General features: G+C 43.4%; 1 protein-coding gene across 16 annotated transcripts in view; it reads right to left on the bottom strand.

Annotated features, from left to right (window-relative positions):
- ATXN2 (ataxin 2) overlaps nt 1-15,239 on the bottom strand; it is a 52,602-nt gene extending 37,363 nt beyond the window's left edge. For 11 of the 16 annotated variants that reach the window (XM_042805359.1, XM_042805362.1, XM_042805360.1 and 8 more), the window contains exons 1-5: nt 15,011-15,239; nt 8,099-8,135; nt 6,361-6,420; nt 5,582-5,653; nt 5,198-5,348 (exon numbers count right to left, since the gene is read on the bottom strand). In XM_042805359.1, the coding sequence (XP_042661293.1) occupies nt 5,198-5,348; nt 5,582-5,653; nt 6,361-6,420; nt 8,099-8,135; nt 15,011-15,126 (436 nt within the window). In that variant the 5' untranslated portion in view covers nt 15,127-15,239. The remainder of the gene's footprint in view (nt 1-5,197; nt 5,349-5,581; nt 5,654-6,360; nt 6,421-8,098; nt 8,136-15,010) is intronic. The other 5 variants (XM_042805368.1, XM_042805369.1, XM_042805364.1 and 2 more) reach the window with 1 other exon arrangement.
- Between the last annotated feature and the right edge of the window lie 6,300 nt (nt 15,240-21,539).

Raw genomic sequence — 21,539 nt, 5'->3', positions numbered from 1 at the left:
AGAGAACTCTTCTCCAATAGGATTAGATAAATATGAGTTAGGAGGACTGATGACAGCACCTGATGGAGGTAATCTGTTATATTTCAAGAAGAGTGTTTCCTTAATTTCTGTTAAATTACTTCAGACAAACTCCATACACAACTGTGACATTTTGGATGCTGTGAATAAAATACTAGTTTAACAAGACATCTACTCAACCCACTAATTTTCTTATTTTAAAAGCCACATAAACATTCAGCAGAGTGCTGTTAAAAATTATAATGATACAGATGAACTGAGGGAAAAAACATAACCCAAGTCAAAACAAAAACTCCACTGTCTAATGAATGCTACAGATCTGAGTAAGACGTGTACAGTCAATGCTAAATTTCCCAGTAGAATCCAGGACATCATGAGGCACAGGAAGCTTCACGACTCTTCATTTCTCTCTCACTTTAGAATTAAAGTCACAAGTGAGACTGCAACATCAGCTCAACCTCTACAACTCAAAGAAAATCCAGAGTTAGGAGAAATTAAAGCTACAAAGGCAGACTTCTAGTCAGACAATATGGTCTCAGGAGCATCCAGGCAAAGTTTAAATGTAGCGGAATGGTACCTCAAGGCACAGATCACTATTTTCCTGGAACAAACAGCTAGGCAGGCACAAGGGACACAAAGATTAAAAATGCAGCAAGTCAAACAAGACTTTACCAAAATTAATGAGCAACAAAATTGAGAACATATGTAAAAAATTCTACAAATTATTGTTTCCAAACCAAAAATACTGCTTATGAGTCAAGTAGAAGCTAAAACATGAACTGCTGATACAAGTGCCGACTGGCACAGTAATAACAGACAAAATACTGACTGCACAGGCTCAGCCTCCCCCTTATCTGGTGTCTCGTATCTCTGCGCTGTTGAAGGAGCAATTCATACGACACCTTGACATGGCCAAATTTTTAATCAATTCCTTTTCTACATAGTAAAACCCAAGATCAAATGAAAACTGGTCAAAGAAAGAGCCTGAGCTTTAACACTCAATTAGCCCCCACTGCTTCTGTACTTCCTTAATGTGACATCTCCTAAGCAAAGAGGTTTGATATCAAAGACCTTGCTTCTTGTTTTAAAGCCTGCTAACCAGGGAAAAAAAGAAAAAAAAAAAAAAAAAAAAAAAAAAAAAAAGAAATCCCAAGGATAATTCTACTCAACAGAAATTCACATTAAGTCAAGTCAAATTAAATATACAAATTCTGAGAAAAACTCGGCTTGGGCAAATTCTTCAAGTATGTGCTATTAAATGAGTTAAAGAAAAAATTGCCAGAATAAAGCAATTAAGAGTCCAGGTTTAATTAATTTCCATGTTTAATATGCTTGTTTTCGCAAACATATTTTGAGCTAGTAATGGTGAAGAACACAAATATGCAATTAAGTGAAACTCTGCAGTTCAAATGCTATTAAACCAACTGGCATTATGTGCCAAAGGTGTTCATGCAGCACACTGCTAGCTTTGAGCAAGTTTAGCATGGCCCAAAGTAAACTGAGGTTTCATCTTAAAGGTTTCAACAGTAAACTCTCATTTGTTTTGTAACTACTTACTAGTGATTTGAAACATTAAAACCAGTTACCACCAGCTTTGCAGAGCCAACATTTCCTTCCTTTGTTCATAATATGCCTACTGCTATTCCCCTTGCAACACTTTCTCTGGAAGGATGCCACTTTCAGCGCTAATTCAAGGCAAAACTTAAATAGCCAATTCTCTTTTGCCTTTTTTCACTGGATTTGTAGTATTTTTCTCAGAGTATGGTAATGGTGCCAAAAACCCAATACAAACATTGTAGAAACCTTTTGCTTTAACAGTAGTTATGATGCTGAATTGTCTTTAAAGAGAAGCCAAGAAGGCAACTCTGAAGCCTTACTCCAATTTGAATCATATGCAAACCAGCACTGTTGACTGATCAGTGTTTAAGACAACAGGAAACACTGCTGGGAGTTCGTTCTGTAGAACACAGAAATATACCCTCCTATTTCAACAATGCAGCCTGAGTCATCTAGCAACTACACGATCTAGGCACTTCACCTTCACCTCAGAAGGTGAGGCAGAAAGATACTCCATGCTAACATACAGCCAAGGATTTCAGCTTGCACAGCAGAGCAGTCGATTTCCACTGCCACATGCAAAAGACAGTGCCTGTCCCTCTTTAAATGCAGACAGAATAGTTTGAAACAGGGATGATGAATATAATACAATTTCACCTGAGTTTTCCAATGCATGTATCATTCATCAGCCTGCCTGTACTGCAGAAAGCCTTAATTTCACAGAGAGACACCCTGAGGTGACTCCTTTCCATTCCTTCTGAAGCCTAACAGGAATCTACAGAAGCACAAAGGTCTATGCAGGCTGACAGAGTTGCAAATAAAGGTCTAGGAAGTAGGGAGAGATTTATTTTTTAAACATAAACTGTTACAATGCCCCTACCTACACAGATCCAAAACTTTTAATTCCAACCCTGCCAATTTCTGAAATCTGGGCAGGCACCACACTCTCTCCACTGGTGCATCTAAAGGTGCAATGTCATGCTTGGCACAAGCAGATCTAAGACTGCTGCTTCCGAACCGGGTGGTTTCACCCACCCCAAGCCTCTACTGTCGTTACCTCCCCTGCACTCACACCACTGACGTAGCTGCAGGACGAATTATCAGCTCACTGCTCCAAAGCTGCACAAGTATGATAGCCATGAAAGGCGCTTTGCAGATTATTTCAGATGGTTCTTTCAGACACAACAGTATTTTCCATTCTTCTGAAAGAAGAATCCAGCCCATTCCCTTTCTCCCCACCTGCTGCTCTTTTCCAGTACTCTTCCAGTCTCTTCTGTCTGACTTGGTCAGACAGGTAGGCAACGCAGCTAACATCTCTGCTATTCAAGTCTGAGGATAAGTCAGATCAAGACTCACAGCCATGATCACCATTTGTCCACACTTCTCCAGCTAGCCAGAGAAGCAAATGCCAGAATAAAAATCCACAGAACTCCAGATACTTACACTAAACCAGGAAACCAGGATGCACGAAAACTTCCCAAACAGTACCTTTTGCAGAAATTAAGTTTACTTCAAGGCCTCCTCAAAAGTCTAGTAGAGTCCTAAGGGATAGAAACTACATACAGAGACCTCAACAAACCCTACTCCTGGTAAGCCTCTCTGACAGCAACAGAATGCTTGTGAAGTGCCTTTTTGTTCGACTACATTTTTAGAGAAGCGAGAGCAAGCTGCCTTTCCAACCAAATATGTCCAAATTGTCTGCTAACTTGTCTGTGAAAGCCAAGAAACACTGAGAGCTAGGCAATTTAAAAATATTTGATCCTGGATAAGTGCAACACTGTCAACCTTCTCCAGGCACCAGACAGTAACCTTTCCCAACACAAATGCAGCAAGGAGCACCATCTCCTCACCTACGAGTTCAGACTCAGTTTTTACTGTGAATCACACAGGCTTATCTGACTCAGTACCATGAAGATTTAGGTTTATTTGTAAGAACAAAAGGCCAGCAGTTCCTGCATGCATGTTCATACACTTCCATTCTTTTGAATACTTGCTCATTTAATTTTCCAAGAAGCAGAAAGCCCTTTACTGCTCTAATTTGCAGGTGTGATCAGAGACTGACTTAGACTTCCAAGTGTAGTTTTAAGATAATACATTTTTGAGACAAAATGGAAAGCAGATTAATTTACCTACAAGTTATTGAGTTTTGCAGCCTTCCAGTTTATGTTTCTTCAAGTCTCTACAGTTTTACTTCAGCTCTCCTCTCCAACTACTTAAGAGATATAAATTCAAAGACATTCCACCTAATAAAGCAAACCGAGTGACTGTTCAACCTGAAACAGTCATTTTCTTCTAAAAAACTTCCACTGACTAATTATTCCTAGAAGTAGTACTATATTTTTCATTCCGTCTGCTCAAAAACTATAAAGATTGAGTAACAGACAACCCAGTTTGCATTTACGTTAAAGTGATGTTCATAGCAAACACATTATAAAACAGCTCTCATGTAATTTAAATTCATAGTCCCATCCAGAACCTGGAACTTATCTGCATTTCAATGCCACATTTGCTCTGACATTATGCATCTTCTTTTGGGAAAAGCAAATTCCTTGAAACAACAAGCCCCTCATTCTTCAGCTTTAAAACAGGCAAGAACATACGCATGTACAAACACCAGGTAAAAAGAGAAAGATCTCATTAGATGTCCACCAGTCCCCACACATCTCTAAATCACTACTACAGGGGAATAAAGCATGTGTGTTACAATAACCACTTGGCTCCCAGTGACAGTTATTGATCAACACATACACATATGCAGTTTCACTCCATAGCACAGAAAGCTATGTATTTGCTTTTATTCCTTAGCCCAACAAATCAGAAACATGAGCATAAAACCCTTTGAGATTTGCTGCCCAAAAAAAAAAACAAAATCTGCAAAGAAACCAGAGCTGGCTGGCTTATGAGCCTCTTAGGTTTCAGAAAACTTAGGGTCACGGAGGTCAAATTTAAAATTCTGACAGTTTCAAGCCATGTCTTCAAGACTTTAAGACTCCACTTGCCTGCCATCTCACTAGGTTCTTCTGTCTTTTGGAGAGCCTTACTTACATATCTACATGTAGTAAAGCAGAAATTAAAAACACAAATGGTAGATTCTCTAAGAACTGTTAACTCTGTTTGCAGTATATTTTAAGAATATTTATACGAATGCATGTTTATAGACAAAAGTTACTTAAATAAATATAGACTTCTATATACACCAAGTCTGAACAATAATCTTTTTATAAAGAATTCAAATATTCATAGATTCTCATATAACATTTAACACACTAATTTAGAAAGACATTTACCAAAAAAAAACACCACACCCAACCTCCCACAAAATCTGTAAAATGTTTTGTAACACCACTAAGGATTTGTTTTCCAGACACTTAAAACAGCTTCCTAAAACAGTATGCCCTCACAAAAGTTCTGCAATCTATTTTTTAAATTTTGATAAATTTCTGACTTCAGGACATGCTGCGCATCTGCTCTTTCCATTGACTTTAATGGGACATTTGGATGTTCTGCACTCATTATGAGCTAACAGTCTACATGAGAACTTTAGGTTTTGGATCCTAAAGCATCTACTTTGAAAATCTTGACTTACGATCTAAGATACAGACAACTTTAAAAACAAGTATACCTCTTCTCGCATAATTGGTATCCATATCCTTAAAATGCACCATAACAAAATCTGAAGACTTGAACAAGATACTCTCTAGTATATCTTCACGTTTTGGCCCCAAACTGGATTCTGCAGTCTTCCGATGAGCAGCATCAAGCACTAAATCACACTATTGAGAGACATAAAAAGAATACACTAACTTAATGCACAATAAGCTACTCGGGTAACTTCACACACTTCCAAAAACCATTTACAATAATTTGCAAAAATTAATCTGCTTGTGTAAACCTAGACATGAACAGTCAAAATAATTCATAGTAAATATTCAAATGTTAATCAAAATTTGATTATTCAGCATTAGGATCTTTTAAAATAGGGAAGAGTCAAAATGAAAAAAATTACCTTAGGACTGTAGGTTTTAAAAACTCCTTCATATATACCACCATTTTTCACCTGTACTTCACATTTGGATCCCTAGAATGCAAGAAAAATGAAAATACAGCTTTCTACCAGCCTGATAAATGGCATTTGAGTGTTTTTCTCAAAGTTCTATTTTTCACAGAATCACAACATATAAAAATCCAGCTCAGTTTTTAGTCAAATCTATTAATTCAACATTTGCCAATTTATAAACATGCTACACAGTGCATACCAACATGTGTTCTGAAAGGATTTAAAGATACTCCCAGAAGCCTATTTGGTACTCGCAAGACCTCTGACCAGTTATGCACACAAACAAGTTTTTGTGCAAAACCAAGAGCTGTGCATATGTGTGGGTACAAATAGGGATGAAGACTTATCCTGGACTCAAGCAGATATGGGACAGTCTGCCTTACTTAATTTTGGCATGTCAGGACTTCCCTTAAAATCTGGGGAGAAAGGCTTCCATTTTGTGCACGCAGACTCATTTTATTTATCCATAACCACTCTGAAGACAGAAAATTCAAAATATGACCAGTGCACCTAATAAATTTGCTATGTGTCTGCAAATTTTATTTGAATCTTTCCAAGCCAAAAATACAGAATAGCTATTACTGTGATTCTTTAAAGTTCAATCTTGGCAAAAGATGACTACTCTTAAAGTTTAATATTCACTTCATTATATTACAATGAGTGGACTAGTTAACAATTCTATGTCACTATAGAAACTGTTTATCCTCCTTCCAAATATGAAGACTTACAACAACTGATGTAAGTATGTGAACCATTCTCATGTTTGCATAGATGCCATCGAAAGAAATCTGAAAAATAAGAAAGATGTCATGAATGTATGAAACACCTGTAACAATTCAAAAAGCCAGTGTGCCAAAAATAATGCACGCTTTCATCAGCACATACTAGTTCCTAGAAACACTGGTCCAAAACCTTACTCAGTCAATATACAAAGAACTTCAGTCACATGAGATTTCCAGAGGACCCTCAGCCCTTTCTCTGATCATTAAAGATATGAAAAGCCTTCCAAACCAGATAAACACCATGAAGTGCCCCTAACGTCACCCAATAAGGAAATTCTCTTGCTGGTTGGGTGAAGCTCATATGCACAGACTCCTAACTGAAAAAGCCCTGCTAACATCCCTCTCTGGTTTAAAAGCCATCAACAGCCTAAGGTACTTCAACTGCTGGAGAAGTAAAAAGGTGCTTTCAGGACTTGCTGAACTACATCTTTTCATCTAACGGACCTGATTACATGCATTAAGAGAAGCTAAAGTCATCAAATCATGAAGCACCAAAGAGCTACAAAACCCATTATAAAATTAGTCAGAAGGAATTCACTGTAGTATCAGAATCCAAGATCCTACACTAGGAGAGTTGACCAAGTATCACTCAGGTTGCTAGATGACATGCTTGCATAAGCATGCATGAAGTGGCGAGGATGTCTGTGTTTTGTTGCAACATCCACAATCTCTCCCTGTCAACTTCATGCTTGTGAAACAAGAGATGCTGAAACACACAAGGCCCTCACCATAATTGTGAGCTTTTTAACTGACAACATATCTTTTACACTATCAGCTACTTAATCCACTTACTCCTGTATGTTAGCCACCTCCCTGGTCTGGAAAGACATGCTGAAGGATGCTCGTAGGCTCAACACTCAGTACAGAGGATGTAAAGACTAACTCTTTTATGATTTTTAGTGTTTACATATGACCTTTTTCACCACTCTTCCTCAAAACTTCTTTATTTTTACTGAAGAGTCTTGATATCTTCAACAAACATTTATGTAAGTAAACTGTAGTCATTTTAAACCTTCCTACTTCTGCCCCATTCCCCAAAATTAGTCATCCTTGAAAACCAGGCCAATAACAAATTAGCAAATATTTGATCAGTGCGGTTCAAAAATCCACTCTTTAAACTGAGATCCGCATCTTTAGCTCTGATAAAACTATGTTCTACAAGTCAAGCCACACTTATGCTTTGACAATATATAGACTCGAAAATAACTCAAGCCACACATGCAGGTTACTCATAATACCGGCTTGGCTATTTTACAGTAAAGCTAAACAAAACTGTTAATTTTTATTTAACTAAACGCTGTCTTACTGTCATCTGTTTAAGGGAGAAGCTAATGTTAAAATTTTCAGATAGGAACTAATTCAAAAGCATTGCCTTAAGTTAAAAGTTACCCACATCTACAACTGTAGTTGCAAGAAAATGCGTAAAATTTATATTAACGTAGTCAAAAATTTAAGTGAGCCTTCCTCCCTTCACCCTCCCAGGAGACTCAAATGAATGCAAGATGCTACATCTTTATAAAAGCGTATCTATCTCAGTCTAGAATACTCATCGTGGTATTCAAAGGAAAAACATTGAGAGAATATTTCAGTATCTGCTATTCTTACATGGATACTTAGGTTCACTGTAAAAAAGTTGTTTCCTCGTATCTAGAAGTGATACAATGAGGAAAAAACATACACTTACCGTAGGCTGAGGCGGTCCTTTGCCACTGCTGCGGCCTCTGAAATTAAATACATACATGGGATACAATTAAAAGAATAGCCCAAACCGGTACATTTCTTAACAACTAAGAATTCAAAACCCCATCTTAATTTAGTGTTGAGAATGGGATCAGAATAAAACAGCACTCCCCTAGAGCAGAACTTGACACCTACAGGGGCCACAGTATTTATCCTCCATCTACTTGCCTACAAGCAAGTAACATTGGTTAGTGAGCATGAGCGTTACCTACAATAAAAATTAAAGGACAAAATTGAGAAAATACTAAGCCTATGCCATTATAAAAATCCAAAAATACAGGATTCTGCTTAAGAGAGAGTAACTAAAGCAAATTCCAAAACTTACTGGCACACAAAGCCAAACCCCACTTCTAATTCCTGCTTAGCACAGGGTCCTTTCTTTACGACTAGAGGCTCAGTACATCGTCACTGTCTGTCTTAAAAAGGGCCACCCAAACAACTGACCCATGCTGAAGCTTCAGAGGCACCCCAATTTCAAGGCCCTACCCACAGAGGTTGTTTATAACTACTATCACAGCCCAGCAGGTGAACCTAATTAAGTCTGTCCATCCCTTCAAAAACACTAACTACTTTTAATGCAAATCTGCCAATAGGACACTTGAAAAAAGCTTTTAAATTAACCTCTATGCTCTTAATACCTTTCAAATTGAGATGTAACACTCTGTGCCCTCCACTTCAGACATTTAAGTCCCAATAAAGTCCCTGCAGCTAGCAAGTCCACAACAGCTACAGTTCTTCAACTCCGCTGGTGGGCCTGCTTTCAAACTTACTTCCTTGTACCAAGAAGTCCTACTTTCAAATATTTGTCATAGTGATTTAGATTTGTATTACAATTACTTCAGGAATGCACAGTGTAACGCGAGGCAAAACGAAGTCTTCTGTTCTATTTAAAAAAAAAAAAAAAAATTTTTTTTTTACTTAGACCCACCTTACCGATGCACAACCATTTAATTAAAGAGACTCAAAGAATCATGTCTACATATCAAAACATCCAAACAACACTGAAATCTAAATACAACTTAATGTCAACTGCATTCAATTGCTTTTGAAAACACTATACTGTGGTTGAATACAACCTTGCTCTCAAAACATGCCCTTATAAATAGGGCTCATGAGTTAGCCAGGAAATCAAAGGAACTTCTCCCAATGAACATAAATATCCCTCAAATAAATTCTGCAGAAATAAGCAAGTCCATCAGAGAACCATAAAAGGCCTTAATGAGGAGAAAATGAAAACCCACTAAACTATCACCTGACTTAAGAAAACAAGCTTCTGAAACAGAAATGTAGTCTCATACAGCATCACGCACACTGATGACATTTGCTGATTGGCAATAACTGCAGATTTTGGATGTCTAGCTGACATTTTCAGAATACTTGCAGAGTACTAATCTCACGAAAAAACCCTAATGCAAATAGCCTTCATTTAATTACCTATCAGCCCTAACTTTCCATAAGGCAGCTGCACAACTTCAGGCTTGCTCTGGAGACAAGCAAGTCTCACCATTTACTAAGTCTGCTGTTTGTCAAATGGCTACCTATAGCACGGTGCTGAAGTGAGTCCTTCATGAATCTGGAACATAATTTTTGCATAAAGCTCAGATGAATGATCCTCCTCTGTCTGAAAGTCATTTCACCAGATGTGAAACACCTAAATAGAGGTGCAGTCCAGTTCTGATTTCTCCTTTTATTAGAATGAAAAGCATCAACAACACAGTCTTTCAAAGAATGCTGCCAAAGTCAAACAATGTCACCAGTTCCCTCTGTTGGTCTCAAAGATTTTAGAAGATACTCCTTCCCACATCAGCTATAGCAATGGTCAAAACTGGAAGAGTTTGGGGTCTCTGAAATAGAAAAGCACTCCCCAGTTTTAGTGACAAGTGTTCTTAGAACTCAAAGAACTCGATTGTTAGACTGGTCAGAAAGTTTGGAGTATTCCCTTCAAGCATGAGCCTAAGTGTTCTAGATTTTCCATCTATTATCACATTTGCAAAATTACCGTTTCTACCCACATTTCTTTAAGAAACAATCTGACTGTGCACATCCACATTGGCAAGAGGTCCTAACTTCTACATCGGACCTAGAGTTAAGCTAACTGCAGAAATTCTGTATGCTATTCTGATCTAACAGATCTCTTTACAGATCCAACATCTTGTTTTCCAGCTACATCTGTTAAACACAAACCATTAGAAAAAAGACGTTCACCAAGATGAAAAAAGACAGATAATCACCAATTCTGTCAATGCTACAATTCAATCAAAACTGTCTATCTTCCGCTAAAACCAAGGCCATCAACTCGAGGTTTATATTCCAACAGGTGAAGACTGAAGATCAAACTACCCTTTGACACATCTTTGATGTCTCATATGAAAAAACCTAGGACCTTTACAAAACCAGAACATAGATGGCCTTTGTTGGAAGTTTACAATTTAAAACAGGAGAGTAACACTAAGAAATAGAGGTGGGGGAAACTAGAAGGGTCACTAGCAATTTGGCACTGCTACCAAAAACTATATCTTACAGTAAGTATGGTAAATTAAAAAAAAAAAAAAAAAAAAGCAAAACAAAACCACCCCAAACATTTCATATTGCAGAAATGTGGTTAAAGGTAAGCCTGGGAGAAGGCACAGCAGCTTGGCAAATCCAACTTGTAAATCCTTTGCTTTGGGGTAGCAAAGTCGCAAAGTCAGAAGAATACTGCACCAGACAAAAGTAACAACCAAGCAATTAAACTTAGTGGCCAACTCATTGCAGGCCAGCAGCCATACCATAAAAGTCTCCATGTGGGCTTAATACCAAATGCTACACAATAAACATTTTTCCTCTGCAGCAACTTGCAAATTTTTTTCTATTTTTATGAGCTTTTACAATCCTATTCCTTAGTATCCCTCACCTCCCACCCTAATGTTTACTTGCCAAGTAGAGCATTTGTATAAGCAAAACAAGGTCACACATTTATATTTTTCCAGTTAAGTGAAAACTCATGCAAAGGGGACAAGTCTTTCCAGGATGTGAAAGAAAGTCTTGGGTTTTCTCTCCAGCAGCATCTTCACTTTGAGACTAAGAAACAAATGCAACCATACTGCAATTAATGTCTACAGCCGAAGTGCAACGACAAAGACTGTTGAATTTAACAGTGAACAGATATTTCTGGAGCACTGACTGACATTACTAGAGCTTTGAAAACAAATACAGGGTACTCTAAAGAACTTTCATTACAAGTGCAGAGACCTGGTAAAGCCCTCTTCTAAGGGAGAAATCAGAAGCACAAAGTTTTATTTAAGTGCAGTATTTGTCTATAGAGGCCAAATGAATCGAAGCTGTCAAATTAAGATTACAGAAATCCTGCACAATTGTTTTCTGTAGTTTTTCCCCAATACTAACATCCATAATGTCAACTCCTGTCTTCTTGCAAGATGAATTCTGTAGTGTCTGAATATGTAAGTGACCTGACTCAAGACTGATCCAGTGCGCATCTGCAACCTGTTGATGGACTTAGTCGTTGATGAACCCTCTTCATATACACTGCCACAAATCAGCTGTTGAATTGAAACTTAAAATCAGGTATATAATATGATACCAAAGTGCATTAGCAGCAATAAGGAAAAAGACTTGCCAGTTATCTATTCATTTTGCTTAGCAGTTTAGCACGGATGCATTAAAACTGACACACACAAAGATGTTGGAACAAACTAGAGAAACTCCGAATGGCATGTGTGATCGAACCTCCAGAACAGTCACTTCCATTCTGTCAGAGCCCCTCCGCACTCAATATTCCCCATTATTTGTCTGAACAGGATGGACACACTCTTCTGCTCTTTACCTAAGCCTTTAGTTAGACTAGTAAGAGAGGATGTCACAGAAAAAGGAAAATAAGAGCAGGTGAGAAGTGTTAAGTCCCAAAAGCAAGCTACACAACATGGCATCATTTCAGTTTTAACTTTTTAATGGGCAAAGCCATTTATAAAAGACAGCAACTTAAGAGCATTCTTCAAGGATTCCCAAGTCCAGTTAGGCAAGAAAGTTACAAAATAAAAAGGAAAAAGACCATCTGCCACAATTGTAACTAGACACGTAACTATCCAAAACCCGAGTTTCAGATGCTTTGCCTTCAGACAAAACAATGGGGAAAAACTGATAACAAAAAAAGATGCAATGCTTGGAGGAATGCTGGGACAGATGCAACTTTCGATCACAGGACAGCTAACCTTCCTGTGCTTGTGTAAGGGCAAAATGGAACGAAACCACAGTAAGTAGATATTAGATAATGTTTTGACTAACACAGCAAAGCAGGTTTGTGTATGAAGTCTACATTTTCTCCAATTACAGTTCAACCTGCTATTGGCATCCCCCCTACAGCCCGACTTCCCATCTGCCATATTGCACATGCAGTTGCTATTAAACAAACGTAGCATTTCACTTAGTGCTTCTTTACATAAAAAGATATCAATCCTCCTTATTTTTCTTGAAGGCTTCTAAAGGTACCTTCATTTGTGATTTTTCCCCTTATGTAAAAATAATTAATCACAAAAACAAATACTGAAATGTCTTGTTTGTTCACCCAAGATTTTACCTTTTCTAATATGAAATACATTTATCCATCATTATGAAACCATGGAAACAAATGTAGTGAGCGAAGCTGGCCCTCCATTCACTATCAGTCCTAGCAGGACCAGGTGCTTAGCCCAGTTAAGTCTTACAGTAATAAACACACAGCAGAAAATTAGGTCCAGGACAGTTAACTATCAATGAGGTTTCTACCCAAACCTAAGGCTTTGAGAGCAACTTAGCCATGAAAACTAACATTCTTTTGCAGCTCAAGAAGATCAGAAAGAGGATACTAGTGCTGCAGGGAAATGAGCTGCTAGGAAGAAAGCTTGGCATAAACTGGAGATGTTTAAGTTTCTATTAAATATAATACTGCAAATTGAAACCAAGATGCAGGCCAGCTAAAAAACAATTTGATTTTTTGAACAGAAAAGCCACTTAGCTTTTCATTTACATGAAGAGATTTGCAGCATGAACCGTCTTTGAATTTGTACTCCCAAGAAGACAAGACACTTCTTTAGGACAGCAATAGAAGTTCTCTGAAGGAGTTCCATGGGGCTCCATCAACCCAGGGACTGTGATTTTACAGACCCTTCATTCAAAAATAACTTGAAAAATTGATTAACAACAACAACAAAAAAAAAGGGTGTGAATACCTCTGAGGGAACATGTCAGTTGTTTAGCAGCCCCACTAGGTTTCCCTAAGGAGTTCTGAAGTGGGATTTCTCCAACAAAACTAGAAAGGCAAAACTGGTAGGAGAAATCCAGTGGCTTTATTATTAAAAGTTGGGAGCAAAACTGAAGCTCATACCCCCTAATCTACAGATTAGTGCTTACCACCATACTGAATTTAAAAAAAAAAAAAAAAAGCTGTAGGTTTTGTTGCCCTTCACGTTAACCTCTACAGTGCCACTGTGTGTTGGCAGGGATAACCGTTTAGCAAAGCACAGTAAACATCATGCTCAATCTAAACAGCCGTATGTAAAAACTATTAAAGCATTGTGATGAAGCGCTGAGGTATTATTGTTATTATTTAAGTTTATTTTGTCATTTTCAACCCTACCAAAGCTTTTCTGCTTCCAGCTCCAGAGACTGGTAACAAAGTAAAACCCTCTTTCCAGTGATGTCCAACAATGGGACCACCGTAAATTCTGTTTTGTTGCCAATGCACAAAGCTGAGCAGGAATAAAAGTCAAGCTAAAGATCAAGATGAATAAAACTTGAAATGAAACTGCTCTGAGTGACTATGACCTTCAAAACTGTTACCGTCCGGCTTTGATTGTTTGTTATGTCCCCCACAGCATTGGAAAAATCCACAACACTATAAAGTTTGGGGGGTTTTTTTTCCCTTCTTCTCCCTCAAATATGTGTGAATTTGTATAGCTACTGCTCTCTGAGCAGGAGCAATCTTCCAAAGGCGCTATGAGACAGCAGGGCCTCCGCAGCAAGCGTGGGGAGGGGGGCGATGCGATGAGGGGAATCTGAGCCTGCTTCGAAACAGCCCCCCGCCCTTCCTTGCCACCCCCCACCCCCCCCCCAAAATCTGTGAAAAAGCGAAGCCGTGATTGGAACCACCATCCACCGACGAGGCCAAGGAGCGCTCCTGCGGCCTCCATTCCCGCGAGGATTTTATTGAAAAAAAAAAATTTTTTAAATAATTTTTTTAAAAAAAGATATACATATATATATCTATATTAAAATCAATAGAAACAAACGGCGGTGTTCTGGGGAGGCCCCGCCGCCGCCGCCGCCCCCCCCCCCCCCCCCCCCGCCGCCATCGCGGCCGGCACCTTCCCGCCGCCGCCGCCGTTCCCCCGCGCACGTGCGGCCGCCGGCTACGGCGCCTCGCCCCCGCCTCCTCCTCCTCCTCAGCAGGCGGGTCACGTTGGCCCGGGGGGAAGCGGTGCCCCTCGCCCCCGCCGCAGGCCCCGCCAACCCGCGGGGGGCTTCGCCCTCCACCCCGTCGGCGGAAAATGGAGGTTCCTCCGTGCCCTCCGCCGTCCCCTCTCCCCCGAAGGGCACCGGCCGCGGCCCTGGCCTGGCGGCCTCGCCCCGGCGGCACTGCGGAACACGGCGGGGGCCCTTCGGCGGGGGCCTCCGAGGCGTGCGCCCCGCCCGCCGCCATGCCGGCTCCCGCCCCACCGGGCGGAGCCGCCCGCGCCGGGCCGCGGCCCCCCGCCATGCAGCCAGGCCCCGCTCCCCCCTCCCGGCCGCGCCGCCGCCGCCCATGGAGGCCGGGGCGGGGGGGGGGGGGGGGGGGGCGGAGAGCGGCACCCACCCGGGGCCCCGCCACACGCCGCGCACCCACCTGCCCATGTTCTGCCTCCCGCCGCCCGCGGCTGACGGGAGGCCGGGGCCGCCGCCGGGGGGTTTGCGGTTGTTGCCGGCGGCCTGCGCCGCCGCCGCCGCTTGCTTGAGGGACATGACGAGAGGCGGGAGGGAGAAGAAGGAGGGGGGTGGGGGAAGGGGAAAAGGGGACCGGGAGGGGGTGGGGGGGGTGAGCGCCGGGGCTGGGCGAGGGGCCGGTCCGCGGGGGCCTCGCTGCGGTGGCGGGGCCGGGGTGCCGCTGGCTCGGCCGGTTGCTCCCAAACAGTGCGAGCGGGGCGGAGGGAGCGGAGCGCGGCGCGGAGGGATCCGCGGAGGGAGAAGGAGAGAGGAGGAGAAGGGGGGGGGGGTGGGGTGGAAATGCTGGAGCGGGTCGGCGAGGGGAACGCCGCGACGAGGCGGTGGACCCTCCCCAGCCGCCTCTCGGGCACCCCTGCGGCGGTGAGGTGGTGGGGTGGGATAACGGAGGTGGGGGGGAAGCGGCCGGACGGGCGGCGGGCCCGCGGACTCTTTACGGGAAGTCGGAGGGCGCCGCGGCGGTGATGCGGCAGGTGAAGGGGCGGAGGCGGGAGGCGGAGGGGGGGGGTTGAGGGGAGGAGGGGGGGGACACGTGAGGCGGCGGCGCGGGACGGCGGCAGCTCCCGCCGCAGCCCCGCTGAGGGGACGGGTCGGGCCCGGCCCCACCGTGAGGCCCCCGCGGCCGCACCGCCACCCCTCACAGCCCGCCCGCTCCTTCACACACCACCGCCCCCCGTCACCACATACACACAGATCCCTTTTCCACCCGCCGTAACCACAAGGGCAAACCGGAGCCGGTGCCAGACACCCGCTGCGGGAGGGCGACCCGCAGGGCCCCCCCCCCCCCGCCGCCTCACCCCACACCGGGGAGCGTTCCCCAGTGGGGTTGGGCCAGGGGTTGCGGCCTCCTCACCGGGCCGACCCGCAGGCCGAGGCCTGGCCGGCCCCGCCCGGGCCTTCCGCTGCCCGCGGAGGCCGCGATCGTTCCCCCCCCCCATCCCCACATCTCCCCGGGGGCCAGCGGGAGGGCGGCGGGCTCGGCACGGCAGCGCCTCGTTCAAAAGAAACCGGACGTGGAGAGACACCGAAATTCAGAGAAAGGAAGAAAAAAAAAAAAAAAAAAAAAAAAAATGGCCGAGCCGCTGACTAGCTGTGAAAGGCGAAATGGAGAACCCCCTGCGCTCGCTCGCCAAGCTGCAGCCCGGCTCTTTGCCTTTCACCGCCACCAGCAAACGCATCCTGCTGCCCTCCTGGAGCCAGCTACAGCAAAGCAAGATGGGGCCGAGGGCATTGCCACGTTCCTTCTTGACAACCCCTCCATATTACAGATTTCTGGGAGGGTTCTCCCCCCCCCCCCCCCCCAAATCACTGCAGTCCAAAGAAATTAAAATTTTCGCTGCACTGAGGGAGTATTTGAGCCTGAGACGCCAGTTCTGCCATCGCTCCATGTTGCTACCTATCTGTCATCACCAGGCTTCCTGCAGAAATCTAAGGTGCAGCTACTATTCGGCTCTGCCATGTTGTTGGTACCTGCTTCAAACAGAGTGGTGGCTTCACCAGCTCATACCACTATATAAAAATAAAGCCTGGTCTGTCCTGTTAAAAATCTATGTACATACAGGATTGGTAAGAGCAGATGTAACTTGAAAAACCAAGAGCTAAATTGATTTATAGCCATGGTTACTCAAAACGCTCAGAGTTTAATCTATTCATAGAAATGCTCTAGAAATCCCACAGGATTCAAATGTAATAAAAAGGAGCGGTGCTCTTAGGCAGGCATTATTTATACACCTTGCTTATAAAGCAACAGCTTTCCCATGCAGTTGGAAGAGTTGTGGGTGGCAACACACAATGATAAAAAGATAACAAATATTTAACAGCTTTCTTAAATTAGAATTTTTCCCTACACTTTTGACGGTTACGCTGCTTGTTTTACTTTACAGGCCCAGATAACCTTGTTGTTAACACATTATTAGCTAGATGACAGGAGCCAAAATGGGCTCTCAGCACAAAGAATTTTTCCGTTGAAAATACTTGCTCTAAACAGAGCCAGCGGTCTTAAGGAAACTACGTATTTCAATCACTTTAGTGAACACACAACACACTTTGCTGTTTCACAGCCATCAACCGAGAAAAGGGTATTGAGGATTTCTGCAGACCAAGAGCTTCTGTAGGAGACACAGCACCTGCAGAGCTGAAGAGAGTTCGCACTACTGCTGGCACAAATTTTAGGACCATTTACTGTAAAAGCAGAAGTCGACATTTAACCAAATTCTTTTGTGTACCATTTATAAGGTCTTCTATATCTTTTGGTTGGTCCTACTGGACCTCAAGCAGAGGGTCCCCTGAACAACCAACTTGACAAAATATGACTTGAAACTAATTCAAGTCAGCTCCAGCTAGCAAAGATTACTTAATGGTGTGTTTCATCAGTGTGCTTTGCATTTTAAAAGAAAGTTACCAAAAAAAAACACAAGGAAGTCTGATAAGAGACTGAGTATAACATATCCAGGTAGCTTAATAGTTGGGTTTGATTTTTTTTTTTTTAATTTTTAAAGGACATTACTTCAATGCTTTTTCAGCTAAGAATGTTTACGGTGCACAGCAATTAGTCATTATTTATGTGGCTAAAGGTTAAGAACTATTAAAGAGCCTGCAGTGTTTTGAAGTGGCAGCCATGCTGTGAGGTCTGCTGGCGAAGATGGAGCCCCTGATATTCAAGGATGTCAGAAACACAGAAATAAGAAACTAGCTTTGCCCATGGAACTAAGACATGATATAAACATACTAAACTACATTCTGAGGTGGCATTACATGCTTGGAAAGCAGTGTATGAATAAGACTCGTGTTCACGTCTGCAGTAATGACTCAAGTGCAGTTGCAGTTTGACTTGTTTTCTCCTTCAATGTATTCTTTGTTTTGTTTAGCTCTGTTTGGCTTTCATTGTGCCCTCCCTTTTTTTAATTTGTCAAGCATCTTTGTAAAAAAAGACACATTAAGAGTAAATACAGGAGTGACCAAACTAAAATAGCTCCGGCAGCACTGGCCACCAGAGAACCTGCAGGCTGGTTTCCAGTGGCAGCTGGCTGCTTCACCGGCACCGACACTGCTCCTCACCTTTCTGTTGTGAGCGCACGTCTGCAGCACACTACCCAAATTTCCAGCATAATGGGATTATCCTGCCATTACAGCACATCATCCCCTTTACTTCTACCTGCATACGCTCTTCTTTGATAACCTACCATTCCCAGTATTCTGTATTTATTCCTTTATGGTTCAGCTTGATCAATTTCCCACTTTTTTGCTATTCCCTACCATTATAGCCACCAATTTGGTTGCAAATGAGGTTGTGGCAAAGGAAGGCCAACAGCGGATGCAGTGATCTAGTTGTAGAAACATTCAGGATTCAAAGTCGCCTGCTCCATGGGCAAAAAAGAAAAGCAACAATTTCTAATGGAGAATCATGTCCTGTTTTGCCCTTTCTGTCCACGTTCCAGGTTAGAGCTGCTCTTTTTCAAGACTACTATTTTCATTCAGATTTGTGACTACATGTGCAGGCAGTATTTGCATAGGAAGATGAATGAGTCTGATAATATCATTACTTACCAGGAAGTGCTACGTGATGTAACATTTCCTTGATCTAACCTGCTGTTAGGTGGTGTGCTCTCTTCCTTGAGCTATCCAGGGTGATCCTCAACAGCATTCAACAAGATGAAACATGAACGCCAACGGAGGAATGACCGACACAGGCACTCAGCATTTATTTTAAGCAAAATCAGCTGCTAGTGAAGCTCACAGAACTGTGCATTTCTACAAGTGTTTTCTCTTCCCTGAAAACTACTGCTATTTAGTCTCATTATCCCTAACCCTCCTCTTGGAGCCTGAAGCTTTGTGACCAGCGCTATGGGCACAGGGATCTCTAAACACTCAGACATTAGGAGAACAAATCAGGTACTCCAACACATAAGAAGCACTTCCCAGAGATACAATATTGGCTCGTCAGCAAAGCTGCCACCAGTTTTAACTGATTAACACACCACTGGCTGAAACAGAAAGAGGTACGTACATGACAACGAGCGAAACCAAAGCCCAAGCTCCAAACTGACCAGGCGGGACAACCACTGCCAACCTCTGCCTTTCCTCCCCACCCTGCTCTCTGTTTAGGGTCTTTCCTTGCCTGCAGCCCCTCGAATTCACAGCTCAGTTCCAAGCAGAGACCAGCTCCCATCAGAAACAGGTTTTGAGCTGCTTTTGCACTTTTATAGCCATTTCTCTCAGCCCACCGGCATCCCCCTCCAGCTCAGTTCAGTCTGATGAAGTTCAGACAGAGGTGCCCGCTGAGCCGTGTGTGCTAGCGGCTTCTCCTGCAACCAACTGGAGATGAGGGGAAACACGAACATCCACAGAGCCCAGGAGAGAGGTCCAGAAGTGCCAGAGCTCATTTTACCTATAAACAACATTTTAATAAACCTTGCTCTCAGTTTCCATTGGCCTCAGACACTGAACTTTTCCTTCCTGGAAGGCAAAGCTCTGGGACCTGTACGGCGATGCTCTAGCTCTGTAGCAATTGTTTTGGGATGGAACTTCAAACAGTGAGACACCAACTCTGCCCAGAAAACTGCCAGGCAATCTTCAGCTGAGCACTTTATGCTTTTAGATTTGACAGTTTTACAAAAGGGAGGGGGGAACCCAGCCTAGCTCCTGCTAAGCAGCAGCACACAAAGCAATCGTTATGCCAAGATTTAGCTCTTAAATCCCTCAAGATCTGGTGCTCACAGAGCATAAACAACCTTTTCCTCACAGCCTTGTTGGGCCGTACCTCCACATTTCCCAAGCACAGCTACACAGACCCACCAATACCCATCCTCTCCCCATCCCTTCGCTGAGACAGGCATGCCAACAAGAAAGCCAGTTGCCATGGCATTTTTTCCCCCTACAGACAGATGTCCATTAAAAACCAAGTCAGCCTCAGGTTTGCTTCACAGAGCCACTTTCAGTTATTATTACCAGCCCACAAGGAATTTCCTCTGTGTCCCTTCACCTCAGATGTTTCGATGCACTTCAGTATTAATCCCTGGGGATTAGAAGGAAACAACTACAGAACAGGCACAGGTACATTCAAAGGACAAATTTAGGATTATGATCTTGTTTTATGTTTTTGGCAGATGACTACCACATGACCACATTTGGAACGGGTTGAATTTGTTACCTCTGGCACTCTTTCCCTTGTTCGCTAAGACTCCATGCTAAAATCATCAGGCAAATTGGAAGTGAGATGTGGAGCTTTTCCCCTCCTCTGACACATTACTCCCAGGGCTTAGATCTGGGATTTTGGCTTCAGGAGGAACCTGCCTGCCCCAGCCAGGAGCATCATCTGAGGCTCCATCCGTGGGGAAAGGACTCCCACCCCTCCACACGGGAAGCCCAGGCAGCCTCTGCGAGCAGGGCCAAGCGCTTCCAGCAAACACACGTGTGTCAAGGAGTGATGTCTTCTTCCTCGGTTACGACGCCACGTTTTTATTTAAGATTGGAAAAACAGCTTAATGGATTCCATACTCCCCCTCAGCCCATCCTGCCTGTGGTGGGGGCCAAGGGCTTGTTGGAGGGGTCCTCGGGAAGAGCAGGGGAGCTTCCTACTACGTGCTGACAGCGCATCACCAGCATCTCTGCAGGGTTGAGCTTCGGAGGGAACGGTCAGGTATTTTTATTTGGACTGTTACAGTGCTAAATGCATGAGAACTAGACACTGAAACTTAACCGTACAGTGAAGTTCATTTTCCTTGCTGAAGACACTGCAGTACTAAGACAACTGTTAAAGAAATCCTCTCAGCGATGTCCAGGGAGGGATCTCCCCTCTCACATCTGGGTCTAAACCTGGCAGGGCTTCTAAAGTGTTCTTCATTTAGGCTGTGGCACTTGGGAGGCTCAGGCCTTCTGCGTGGGAGCTGACATTTTGGAGACGTTATTGCAGCTCGGAGCCCTACATCCGGGCTGGCTCGCAGCAAGTTTTCCACAGGAGCCTGGGTCTTCAAGGGAGCCAAGCGTCACTACTTCAGCCGTAGGAACGACAGCTCCTCGGAGCTCTGTAAAACAGCCGGCGCTGAGCACATACCCAGATGCGGGGTCCCGAGGGAGCGTTCCCTTCCAGGCTCAGAGTCACTTCCCAAGACGAAGCATTTGGCTTTCTCCTCTCGGTTACAACTAGCGCAGCTGCAAATATGATCAAAAATATCTAATCCTCTTAACTGCTTCTGCAGTTTGACTCCGATCGCTGCAGAGGAAAGTGCGGTGATTTCAGCGCGCTGCCTGCATTCCCACCCGGCTGCCTATAAACCTCGGCTTTTACACCACTATTCGTTCCTCCTTGTTGACTTCTTGGAAGGAGGAGTAGGTGTCTGGCTCCTTGCAACAAAGCTGCAGGGGTATGTCAGCGAGGGGTGGAGGCCAGGAGCTCCCAGGTCCCAGGGCTGTGCTCAGCTCTTGGTTCTCCTTCA

Source organism: Tyto alba, unplaced genomic scaffold (assembly GCF_018691265.1).
Source record: "Tyto alba isolate M040663 unplaced genomic scaffold, T.alba_DEE_v4.0 Super-Scaffold_44, whole genome shotgun sequence".
In the NCBI taxonomy this organism is placed as follows: Eukaryota; Metazoa; Chordata; class Aves; order Strigiformes; family Tytonidae; genus Tyto; species Tyto alba.
Note: the sequence above shows the minus strand (reverse complement) of the source record. Positions and strands in the feature narration are given on the sequence as shown.